Genomic DNA, 13949 nt, shown 5'->3' with positions numbered 1-13949 from the left:
CAGAAAAACATCCAGGCCCAGCTAAAATTTTCAAAACAATACATGAAGTTTGCCAAAAGCATGTGGGAAAATGTAAACCAAAAACAAAAGAGGACGAACAAACCACAGCAGGCAGCAAATAAAAATATTTTTTTTTTATTTGCTGCCTGCTGTGGTTTGGGTAATCCTCTTTTGTTTTTGGTTTACTTTTGTTCAGTTGTTGGTTGAACCAATTATCTACACCACATTCTTGTTCTTTTGCATTCATGTGGGAAAATGTGTTATGGGCTGATGAGATCAAGGCTGAAATTTTTGGCCACAATTCCAGAAGGTACGTTTGGCACAAAAACAACACTTCGCAGCACCAAAAGAACACCACCCCACGGTGAAGCATGGTGGTGATAGTATCATGCTTTGGGGTTGCTTTTCTTCAGCTGGATCTGGGGCTTTAGTCAAGGTGGAGGGAATTATAAACTGCTCCAAATACCCAAAAGACTGAATGCTGTAATTAAATCAAAGGGTGCTTCAACAAAGTATTAGTTTAAGGGTGTGCACATACAACAAGGTATTAGTTTAAGGGTGTGCACACGTATGCATCCAGCCTATTGTATGTTTTTTTAATTTTTTTATATTTTTCCCCTAACAGATTTGTTTGTTTTTCAATTGAATTGTACAGGTTATAGGTCAGATTAAAGGCTGGAAAAGTTTTGAAATCATTTATTGTGGTCTCATTTTTTTATGTCACAAAAACCTAGCATTTTAACAGGTGTGTGTAAACTTTTTATATCCACTGTATATATATATATATATATATATATATATATATATATATATATATATATATATATTTATATATTCCAGTCTCCAGTTGCAATCTTCCCAATTCCATCCACTTAGTAGTTAGCTAGATGTTCTCCTCCAAATCTATATACACATTATATAATCCACTTAATATGACGCCTCATTTCAAGCAATTATTAAATGCTGACACCCATAAAGATGTTTTGTTTTGATATTACTATACACAAGAATAATCCAGCAAATTTCATGTGCAGTTCTCAGTGTAGATATTACTCCCCCCGTGCTGTCCTGCAGAGTACTTACATACAGTGTGCTAATACAACGTATTGCTAAATTTATTCAGTAACATCATAGAGATGTCAAGGGTAGCTGTGTTAAAAAAGGTTATGTTCATTTACCAGTGGCAGCTTTATGGTGGTATGATTGGTACTTCATACTGATCACTAAAATACAAAAGCACAGTCCAAGCTTAAGTCAAATATTAGTTCACAGCTGATATTCAGATACAATCAGTTGTCTGCCTTTCCTGACATTTTCTGCCTGTTTAAAACAACTAAGGGTTTCACTCCTGTTTTACAACCTAGTACTATGATAGGATTTAGTAAGCATACTTGTGGTACTGCGGTAGCGTTGTCGCCTCACAGTAAGACGCTGTCCGGTTCGACTCTCAACTAGAGCGTTTTTGCGTGGAGACATGCATGAATGGGCATACTTCGTTGAAGGTTGTGTGTCAGGGCTGGCAACTTGGCACATAAAAATCAACTGCCAATCATTAGTGGACCAGAGTTCCGCTGTGGCGACCCCTAACCGGGAAAAGTCGAAAGACACAACAACAATAACAACAACTTGATCCATGAAGAAAAATATTGTACTCTAATTCAACTAAGATTTCCACTTCACTTTATGAACTATGCCCCCATCTTCCTTAATTTTTTTGTATTTTGTTCACATTTAACAATGTTACCACTTTGAGTTCATAGAGTTTACTGATGGGACAAAGAAATGTAATCACTCCTGTGCGCCACTTACCCTTAAATGTTTCTGGGTGATTGAATAGGTTTGTCGCTCAGCTACAGCAGGAGACAGAAGCATTTGCTCTGTTTTCTTTTCTTACAGTAGAATAGCAACCAAGTCTGTAAGACTGTAAACAAAAGCATTTCTTTTGGTGTTTAACACAAGCATACAGGTTACAACACACAGCATTCTACTGTGACACATTAGACAAAGGTAGTTTAATTGAAAGAAAAAAAATCATGTGTACATATGAGCTCTGAAGAAAATTGTTCTTCTTCAGAATATTCAGAAAAGCCATCACTGTATTACTCATATCAGCTAAGTTACAACTAAGTGAAAGTTCACTGGAAATTAACAATAAATGCAAATTATTAAATCATAGAATTGGTTTCATCTACGGCAGTGACAAGAAATGAAAATCAGCAGGAAAGATGACACTGTTTTACTGAGATAATTGTACATTTATTGTAATAGCAAAAGGGTACCATGAATGGCACACAACTTCGAATCTATCTATACGTCTTACAAAATGTATAAACATACATATATATCTTAACAGAGAGAAAAAAGTCCTTTCACAGAAAGGGCTGTACACAAACTGTGTAGGCATAGTTTCCATAGTTACCAAACAGTCCCAATGCACGTAGCATAAGCTTGTTAACATCATATCAGCAAGGTACTCTACTATGGATCTTGTACAAATGCAGAATAAATAACATCCTCAGAGTGAGCAGAGGCTGCAATGAAAAGAGTGAACAATTTGCGCATACTGTGACAGATTGTATGGCACCGTCATTAAAAGCAGAACCCACGATTTACTACAGTTTATTTACAAAACAGCAAGGAAGTCATTTAGAATATATATTACTTATGATACAACTTCATTTAATATTAAAATTATAAATGCTTTTATGGAGGAAAAAAAGAAAAATGCATTACTTTATTACAAATATTTCTAAGTAATGAATTCATGTGACTTATGTAGGACAAAAATATAAAACTTAAGCAGAAAACATGTTTGAGTTTAGTATCGTCTCAAAAGCTATAAAGTCAGTATTATGAGAAAGTAGAGTGCTAGAATCATTAACTATTTGGCACCACAGTATTTTGCCAGCAAGAAAAAAATGTAGAATTCATATTATGGCTTATTTGTGAAGGAAGACAAGTAAGTTTGAAGAATACGTGTTTAGACTTTACCATCTATTCACAAAAAATCATCTTCATAATGTTTCACTGGCCATTATGCATATTCACAGAGCAGAAACACCACAATGGAATGACCACAAAGTAAGATGGATATGAAAATTAACTTTTATCATTCTAGTTCAAATGTTTCCACTTAACCCCCAAATATCTCTTGGGAGTTATACATTTTAAGCAGCCCTGCCTTCCACGTAGCAGTCACAATTTACCACATTAATACTGCCTCCTTGTACCAATAATACTGATCTAGATATACCACACCAGCGAAGCATATCTTTTTGTAAATGATTCCAAAATAACAGTCTATAAAAATATTAACATAAATTTTGTTCATAAAAGAATATTCATATTTTTAAAATACTCCAGTTAGAAAAAAACATTTATAGCAAAATACAGGCAACTATGTTTTATAAAATTCTATATAGTTCTAGCAAACCATTTAGCAAAATAGACAATATAGCACAGATTCTAATGTTTACATTACTCCTTTTGTAAATATGCCCAATGAGCAATATTTGAATGTTCTGCTATTTATTCTTTTATTGCTAATAATGCACCGTACGTGAAGATGTAACTTGTTTGGTGAATTTATCTGAAATTTTCTAAAGAACTCCTATTATTAAAATACAAATGAGATGCATTGTCAGTAAAAGAGAAGACTGTTTTTCAACATCTTGAAATTAAAAATTGTGTATGTACATTACATACATGTACATGAGCCTGAAAGAGGCTCATTAACTTGAAGTCTTTCTTCTATGGTAGTACTTATGGAAGAAAGTTTGATTGTCTTTGCTGTAAAAGATTACTTGTGCCCACATTTTCATACAAATGGGTCACAAGCGCACATATACTATTCTTAAGTGGAAGAAATAATGATTCGTTCCTTAGATATGCATGAAAAAACTTCCATTTCCAGTTTGTCCAAATTAACTACACCATACCAGTCTAGGAGGTACATTATCAGCAAATCTACACTAGACTTGTATGTAAAACTGAAATGGTCTGTGGATTTGATCTATAAATTTGTAGGCAGAAATATGTGAGGTAAAAATATATGTTGGCACTGGAAAACTCCCATGACAAAACATCTTAGTAACTTGATTTTCTAATATCACATGTAATTCCACCTGTAGATGAAATATAGTTCAAGAAGGTTCCAAAATGATGCTTTCAGCTGTTACATTGTGCTGTACGGAGATGGGACTAAATTAACAATCATTCAGTTATGCATTATGCATAATAATCCACTGGTCTTATGTATGGTTTGCCTTCAGTATGCCTATTGCTTAGAACTGCAGGACTAATGATTCCAAAATGCAAAGCAACATATTCTAATTGCATCCAATGTTCTACAATGCCTGTGTCAGTAAGAAACATCAGTTCTTACCATGAAAAATATTGCATGCATAGCTTTCTGCTGAACACATCTTTATTGCTTCTCTACTCTTTGTGTCCATAATTGTTTATTTCTTTGGCTTTCTAATATAGAAGATTGCATCCAAAGGCTTTTGTTTCCATTGAAGAGCTTAACAATTTGCATCTAGTTCCTGAAATCCTCAGAACTTAAAACACAAGCAAAACACAGTAGTACATGGTTACCATAAACAGTCCTTGTTTTCGAAATATATTGGGAGGTTATTTCATTCAGAGACTGATGCATTATGCATATATCATCATGTTTAATTAATGGTTGAAGTTCCTTTGTAAGGAACAGCTGGTTTAGTTGACAATATGGTTGCCAGCTCTCATATCTCCTAGATCCTCTGTAGTGGAGCCATCATTACATGTGATGCTTTAAGTGCAAGCATTCCTGTGTTTCCCTTACATTTCTGACGTGGCAATTAAAACGTCATGGCACTGAAAAAAGCTGTTCAGCATACTGGAAATGAGTTAAGAATATCTTTGTGGATAATGTAGGCAGCCAAGGTCAATCAAAGTTTGCATGGTTTAGACTACAAACTCGGGAACGTCATTGTTCGTAAGATCTAGAGAGAAGTACTTATTGGTTCGCTTAACTGGATAGGATTCATGGATGTTAATACATTGTTCTGGTAGGCATCCATTACAGTAAAGGCTACCTTCATCCATCTCATGAGGGCAGCCAAATGTGTAACTTTGTGCAGTTTCTTGACACAGGCCTGCTATCTGCAGAAAGTCTTTTTGGTAAAGACGAATATCGTCCAGACTCTGGCTATGTCTGTCAGTAGATGTCTTTGGTTTTCTGCTCACATTCTGCAAAATAAAAGGCCATAAATGATTAATAACATTGCATTGTTGTAACATTAACACCATATCCTTTCTCCACCATGATGCATCATAGCTATCTTTAGCTTACAATACATATACGTTATGCTATCTATCTATATCTATATTTGTCTGTAGATATTAATCTCCAACATTCCGCAAAAGTTGCAAGGAGCATCAGTGCATGGTACGAACAAATAATCCATGTCAAAGAAACCAGCACAAAAATAATAATTTTGGAAAAGGAGGTTTAATTGAGCTGGATACCATGGTTTTGCCTATCAATGCATTATGATTAATGTAAAACATAATTACAATTAACTACTATCAAATTTTCTTTTATTTCTAATAACAAGCTATGGTGTACTAAGCATGGTATTTACATGAGAGTTGACAAGAGCAAATAATACAAAACAATCTGAAAAACATTACCTGAAAGACAAAAGCAAAACAACTGCATGATGAATTAAGGAAAAAAGCAAGGTGGTAAAGGTGGACCTGTTACCTTGGAAACAAGCATACTGAGGAAAAGAACTGCTCTTTTATTATATTGTGGCCTGCCTGCTATCAGTAACATAATTATACCACCAATGACTGCAAAATAAAAACAAATACATCTAATAAGAGTTGTCTCTCAGTCATCAGGTGTTTGATGCACTCAGGTATATGGGTATCAAAGACTGATCTGTGTGGCCTGACCAAAGTATTCTTAGACTGATGCAATGCCAGAATTCTAGAAGGGAGCTAGAATGGATGGCTGATAGGGAGTGTTAAACACTTATCAGGTATCGTTTAGTTCAGTCTTAAACATCAGTGAAAAAGTATTCATTCAATGCCATTGGAAAGATACTCAGTGCCATTCTAACAAGGAACTTGGGAGAATACAGATGACACTTTATCAAAGTGCCTGCAAAGAGAACTGCATCATGTTTTTAAGAGAAATGTTTATGCTTCATAATGAGATGGTAGAATATCTAAAGAAGGAACAAAATCTTCATTCATTCAGTTATTCATTTTAGCATACTCGTATTTTCCTGTTCAGGGTACTAGGGGAACAGGAGCCTGTTAAAGTCAGCAAACTGTAGGAAGAATTGGAAGCCCTGCTTACTGTTTCTCACAACATTGGCATCCTCCCAGTAACTTAGCAACGGATGTCACAGTGGAATAGCCTGCATAGTCAGTTCAGTAGCTATTGATACTGCTTTATTTAAGCAGTAAAATATAATAACAGTAACCTTAGCAATAGAAAGCAGTAGGTTTTCAGAAGGCTCCATGTGTCAAATGTATTACTTGCTGATAGACTGTGCCTTCTTCTGAACTGAGCCCCTAAAGACAACCTGAAATGTGTAATGCCTTTTGCAGTATTTGTAAAACTAAGATTGCACCTTGATACTGAATTTACTTGAAGCATTAACAGCAGAACCAACAGAAAGCAATGGTTTAATTCCACAAATCCAGACATAAATTGCTGTATGTGATTAAGGAACAGTAGTCTTTAATGTTCTAAACAGGGTGAAAAAATGATAAGGATATTCAAAATATACTTGCTGTTTTGCTATTGGCCAATGGGTTTGTTTGTATTTTTTTTTTTTGTATTTCTCTAATATCATAAGTTGCCTACATCTTTATCCACATAATGTAACTCATAAACTCTACTTGTACTTACTTAATAGTCAGTAGTTGTGTGAAGTGCCTCTTTCGTCTTCATGTTTAGACTTGGATTTCTCATATTAGATTGCTCATAATAAACAGACAGCACTCCAGTTAAGCAAGTCCTAATCAAGCAGGCATCTACTCCCCCTCCAGCTCACAGTAGTAAGCCACTGGAACCAAGGAGTTATACTTTTCAAATGTCTCTGTAGCCAGCTTGGTTGAAATGACCATCCTGAGACAATGTTGCAATTTTTTTCATGTTCAAGGGCAATCACTTACTAATTAAACAATCTGCCACAATGTTTAAGAGATGTAGCTCTATAATGTTATCAGAGGCAAAACTCTTACGCTAAGCCACTACAAATAACAAGGCTGTCTGCAGCACAAATCACCACACTAAACCAGTTTCACACAACTCAGACCAAACACATAATTGTACATATCCTGAGGCTGTAGGAAGTAACTTACTTAAACCACAGAGGTCTCCTAAATGTAACTCAAGAAGCAAGTATACTCAGCAACTTCAGAAATGTCTATCAAAGGAAGCGGCCACTATAAGTCGCACAGACTCAGTCTAAAACCCCATAAGGCAAACCACCAAACACACCAATATCCTTGCCATGCATAAATCCATTATGAGACACACCAATGCACCTCACACCAGGCTGCGCAAAGAGACAGTCATGGTCAATTGCCTAAGGCATCAGGATTCACTACATCATGCATACATAAGACACAGTCATAATATATGTGGGTGTAAACTTTATTTATTTATTTATCATTTTGTTGACGGGGAAAGTCCGATTAGGACAGAGCATATTTTCAGCAGAGGCCCGGGGAGAAATGCTCTAGATGCATGTCTTTGGATTGTGGGAGGAAAACGGAGTATCCGGAAGAAACCCACGTGAACACAGGGAGAACATGCAAACTCCGCACATAAGGCACCCCAGCCGAGAATTGTACCAGGAGAACCTCTTGCTGTGAGGCAACAACATTAACCGCTGCACCACTGCACCACCCTGAAAATGAATTGAGATATACCTCCTTGGACTATATGAAGAGAGAGACATGACAGAGCTCTTGAAAAATGTGTGTGCAGCAGATATGAACTTGCCCTTAAGCAGTATTTTATCAGTATTTTATTTTTGCCCTACTTGCTAACACCCATGTACGCTAGTGCAACCTTTTAATGACCTAACTTGGCTAGCCATTACTGAAAGTGCCACTTATATGCATTTTAGTATGTAAAATTCTAAATGATAGCTACTGACCCCTCAGAAAAGAAAATTGCCAATTAAGGGACAGTCGTACTAGTGAAGGAATTCAAAAGCAACTTTATATCACTCAACTGTCTTCCATTTAAAGCAGTCAATCATGAACAAACCTTATCATGAACAGGCCTTGATCTCTTGAACAAATTACTAGCTGAAACTAGGTATCAAGGTAGTCTTACTAAGTTTACAAAGTCCTTTTCTGAGCACCTCTTACAGGAAGTTACTTGTAAATGCTTTGGAGATAATGGTAAAACTATTTAAAAGGGTTAAAATTGAAAAATGCTTATGGTCTGTCGACTGTTTTCCTTTGCCATTTAAATCTTCTTACTCTTGTATTCTCTTAGTCTCCAAGCCTGTCTCTGTAACCTCTAGTTTTTTATTTTATTTTTTAATTAGCTTCCAGTTTAATTTTTCTTTTCAAGAAAATTCAGTTGTAAAACTTTAAGAAGCAATTTATTGTAGCCAAACTGTTCTGCAACTGATGTAAATTGATAAAATCTAGTGTATACCTGCTACTTGTTAGAAATGCATAGAAATTATATAAGGTTTTACTTTATAAGAACAGTATAGTAACCGTATAAGAACTGTCTAAAGTTTTTCATCTCTGTAACCCTAACCATCTATCATATATATCTACAGTGTATAACTTATGTTTACTTGCACTGTTTATTGCCTTTGAGACTGTATCATGGCTGAGAAAGGCCTTTAGACCTGTCTACCTACCTGGTTACCAAAAAGTAAATAAATACATAAATAATAGGGCATATAAAATATTGCATGACTATAAGAATCAATGAAAGAAGGTTAGAAAAGATTGGGAAGAGAGAATGGAAAGGCAGTATACAGAGGAACAATGGGAGGACATCTGTACTGCTCCTAAGTATGCAGTAACGTCCAGAAAATTTAGGAGTTTTGCTTGGAAGTGTTTGCTTATGCATTTTTATACCACAAGAAGAGTTTTCCCTAGGTAGATAGAAAATGCTTCAGGTGTAATGGGAAAGACAGAAAGAGGGGTGATTGGAAGCATGTTACCTGGGAATGAAATGAGTTGATAGATTTTAAAAATTCCCCTACAGAATACTTTGTCAGAAATGTTGGGGGTGTAAATAGTTGTAACTAGGGAAATTATTCTTTTGAGCTGGGATATAGAATCTGTACTTCACAGACATAGTAAGTTACTAAGATTAATGGCTTGACTGCCAAAGAAGCAGCACACTTTAAAATGTTTTTAATAAAGGAACTTTATTATGGTTTGTTGTCACTTTTGAAAATAATGTCATGTTTAATGTTGTTGTTGTTTCTTTCGGCTTTTCCCAGTTAGGGGTCGCCACAGCGGAACTCCGGTTCGCTAATGATTGGCAGTAGATTTTTACGTGCCGAGTTGCCAGCTCTGACGCACAACCTTCAATGAAGGTACGCCCATTCACGCATGTCTCCACACAGAAGATGCTCTAGCTGAGAATCAATGTATCAATGTCATGTTTAATAAAGACATTAAAAATAAAATGTAAACATCTATAACAGAAGTATTAAATATTATAAAGGAGATAAAAGAAAGGAAGGTGAGATTTTTGGAAATGAAAAGTAGCAAGTTACATATGAATAAATGGAATTTGTGACAACAATACATAGAGAAATAATGCTGACGAGCAGGAGTTAGGGAGTTAGGAAGTGAGCAATATATGTGATGGAGTCAATGAAAATTCATAAAAAGAAAAGAGTATATGTATACTGAATGAAAATAATAAAGGACATGTTATTATGGTTTGTTGTCACTTTTTAAAAAGAATGTCATGCTTAATAAAGACGTAAAAAAGAGCCAGGTCATCATGGGAAGGGGATTCCAAGATCAGTCATATTAAAAACATTTTTAAAGTGTTTATAAGCTGCTGACAGTGTGAGTTCAACAACTATACCTTGATGGCAGCGACCCTACTGGCTTTATGGAATTAGGTCACTGTCGCTGTTCATTGTCAGATTAAACAACGATCTAGAAACCAACATGGAAGTTTTGCTGCATGTTACTCACTCTGCATTGTGTTTGCAGTTGGGCTGAAACAAAGCTCACAAGCTGTACATATCATAGATGACAGAGGAACTGCTAAAGAAAAGCAAATTGTTTAGCAGAAGTGAAACGAGAGAAAAAAAAAGAACAGGAGGAAAATATTCTGCTGCTGTTTGCCTTGTAGGTTGAAGGAATCAGACTTATTGTTCTTGTATGACTCTGATTAACTGCAGTCATTTTTGATATTTTACAGTTACATTGGTAGGCATACCTCTCAACTGTCCAAATTTTCATAGAATGCCCAAATTTTTTACTCATATTTTAGGTCTGCTCCTCATAAAATTTGTGGTTTTCTGACAAATATGAGGACTGAAGGACAAAATAATGACATATTTGAGTTTTAGACTTCATATCTTTCAGAAAATGCATACTAACAAAAATCATGTTATCCTAGCAACTTTCTGAGTTTGTAAGAGCAATATTTAAGATCTGTCCATATTTTTGGGTCTTTGTGCCCCTATTATTTAAGGCTTTGCCCAGATTTCTTGCTGTAAGAGGTTAAGCGTTATACTGGCAGGTGAATGTACCTGGTAAACTATACAGAAAATGTAGGTTATGAAGAGCCTTGTTTCCTTTACTCTTCATAGGACTGCACTTGCCAGAGTTCTGATATATTCCAAGAAGTGGCTATTTTTCTGGCAATTTGATAAACAGAATGTAAATGGATGGCTGATAACACAGGCTTCTGCTATTGTCAGTACTTCAGCTAAGATAAAGCAAAACAGAGTACATTGTCTGCACGTCAGCTAAGATAAAACAAAGTATGCTCGGCCCCTGATTTTTTATTTTCTGCTGGAAGCTCACACTACGGATGCCAAATTAAAGATGTTTTTAGCTACTTCAAAGCAGATCAGATAAGGAATGCCCCTGGCAAGGGAAACTATGTGATCCTTTTTCAGTAATGTTTCATTTTGTAGGATTGAGTAAAGAGGTTTTCTTGAATAAACCTAGTGCTCTAATTAATTTGCTGGATTCTCACTTTTGAAGTTCACATACCACAAAACAGATGGAGGCTAACCAGCTGTGAAAATACCCAGAACAAAAGTTGGGAAAGTTCTGTCAAAAGTAAATTCCAGTTTAACTTTTCAGTTTTCTATTATTATGACTGGTGAACAGTGAGTCCCTTATTTCCTTCATCAGTGCAGAGTAACAAAAAGTAACTACCAGATGGAAGATAAAGCACAACTATGAATAAAAATGTAAATGTTTTAAAGTCTCTGTTTAAATTAATGTGGGACCTTGGTCTGCATGCTGTTATATTTTAACATTTCCTGGAATAAAACTACTTCGGATGGAAGATAAGAACAGAATGCAGGAAACACAGCAGAAGGGTAAAAAAAATGTAGTGCAAATATAGCCAAAGTCGATACAAGGACTTTAGGCCATTAACAATACTGTTAATGTGCTACTATACATGCTATTAACTATTGGATACTGCCTATTCCACAAGTTACCTACTTTGAAAATCCCTCTTCCCTGGTGTGACATGTCAAATCCCCAAAGCCTGCTCAAAGTTATTTTATGTCCACATGCTGATCTGTTAATTGAAGCCAAGTTACCTGAGCATGACAGAAAATACAAGTTTCCAACAAAAGATTTTAAAGCTATTACTCGGGAATTAAGGCCCCGGCACCTTTGATGCAGGCAGCTATGTCCCTGCCCCCTCAGCTAATATAAGTACTTCCAAAATCAACAATATTCAGGGGTAAGTTGCAGTTCTTTTCATTATAAGCTCATCTTGTCTGTCATTACCATTACTGTCTGAATGGGCTTTGATGACCTGTTCTACAAGCAAATCTACAAATGCCAGTGCTAACCATCCACAAAATGTCTGTATGCACTGTGTGTTTTAACTGTGTAACTGTGCCACACTGTGTCTAAACTAACTGAATAAAGTGCCTGTTACACTCTGGCCCCCTATAGGTTCCTCCACCCCCTATACTGTCCATACTGTCCACAACACTCCTTCCAGACTTTTCTAACACACACCACAACCCACCTTCCCCCACTCCCATGTTCATACCTGTGTATACCACCCCAGACAACTCCACCCCACACACAAGCTAATAAGTCACACGCTGCAATTACTTTTTAAAGTTATTACTTTAATAAGAACCACAAAAAAATAAAAAGAAAAAACCCAAATGGACAAATGAAAACTGTCTTATTTAAATGGAGAGATGTATCTGTTTAAAAAAGAAAAAAAAAAAAAAAAGAAACAAAAAACCATGCAAAGCCATTCAGAAAAGGCAAACTGAAAAAAAAAATAAAATACACAACTGTAACACAGCTTAAACAACAACAACAAACATTGTACAAATTTCTTTCACAAATTCAAATGAATCATCAAATTAAACAAACATAAAAAAGTAAAAAAAGAGTAAAATTATGATTAAACATAAAGATTTGATGCTGCATCAAGATTGACGTTGCATCAGAGTTTCATTTTATTGAAAAGAGGATGCAAAGGATCTCTAATTCTACAAAACTAATCTGCTTGTTCTGCAGAGTAGTTTTGCAGTTTTTTCACCCACCCCTTTTTCCCTTGTCACCCCAGTTTTACTTACCCAAAGTGCTTTGTAAATGACTTACTTGCCTGCACAGGTGCTGCACAGTTTGCAGGTGTGAGGTGAGAGGTAAGGAAGTGAGAAACAAGAAGGTAAGGGTTGTTGAGTCATAAAAGAAAAAAGTATAAGTATATAAAAGTACTAAACCCAGTCCCACCCACTGAGTATGAGCCGGTTCACTCTTCATTAAACACACATTTAAACAGTAAGTCTTTATTAAAATCAACAGTCACTCCCAGGTAGACTGTACACTTATATAACACAATGAAATTTTGCATATTCTTTTACTACCTGACTTTTTGCATACTGACATACTTTTCCAAGTCTTTTGCTGTTCTGAACTGCAGTCTTGCCTTTTCCTTCTCTCTCTCTCTCCATATAAAAAATATCATGCATGCATATACATAGTTTCAACCAGAAAAAAAAAATTTCAAAGTTATGTGTGTAATGTAGAAGAGAAGAAGAGTTAAAAAAAAAAAAAAAAAAAAAAAGGTATATTTAGAACTAATAGAACACAGTAGTGCAATCACACTGCCAACAGGCAGGAAATGTGGATTAACAAGGTAGGGTCTAGAAAAATATATCACACCAATATGCCCTGGTGCATGTGTTCAGTTAAAGTGACTTCTGGACAAACTGTATCTCTTCACTTGATTTATCATATCTTCTATCAGATACACTTCTGTAACAAAGTGCTTAACCTATCAAAAAAAAGTTAATAGTAGGTTCTTTGACATTTTGTGACAGTATGTTCTTTGTATAGGAAGTAAGAAAAGGATATATCATAGGATCATAGATGTACACTAGGCTAAAGGCCACTGGGACCTTTATAGGTCTAGCCATGTATCTCACAGTTTTTTGAGCCTTAGAAGTTAAGAGCTATATGTAAACTAGGGTATAATTTACAGACTGTAGAAAGCACCAAAGTAGACAATAGAACCACCAGCTAGTAATCCACAGAAAATTTATTTTAAAATACACACTGACGTCTCGGCTCCACAAGCCTTCAAGGAGTATAACATTCACAAAAAGTTGCCTGCCTATATACACCTAGCAGTTATACAATTAATTATACAATTAAACATAATTGCTCACTTTCAATAAAATATTACACAAAAACCTCCAATTAATTTCATTGTTTAATCCCTT

The 13949-nt window shown here is 35.5% G+C and overlaps 1 protein-coding gene across 3 annotated transcripts in view; it reads right to left on the bottom strand.

The window, feature by feature from the left end:
* Window positions 1-2234: 2234 nt before the first annotated feature.
* Window positions 2235-13949, bottom strand: part of FRMD6 (FERM domain containing 6) — a 429650-nt gene continuing 417935 nt past the window's right edge. For all 3 annotated transcript variants that reach the window (XM_044074323.1, XM_044074321.1, XM_044074322.1), the window contains exon 14: window positions 2235-5229. In XM_044074323.1, the coding sequence (XP_043930258.1) occupies window positions 4945-5229 (285 nt within the window). In that variant the 3' untranslated portion in view covers window positions 2235-4944. The remainder of the gene's footprint in view (window positions 5230-13949) is intronic.

Source organism: Protopterus annectens, chromosome 6.part0 (assembly GCF_019279795.1).
Source record: "Protopterus annectens isolate FY-2018-M chromosome 6.part0, PAN1.0, whole genome shotgun sequence".
NCBI classification, from domain to species: Eukaryota; Metazoa; Chordata; order Ceratodontiformes; family Protopteridae; genus Protopterus; species Protopterus annectens.
The sequence above is the reverse complement of the archived record's forward strand: the minus strand, read 5'-3'. Positions and strand labels throughout refer to the sequence as shown.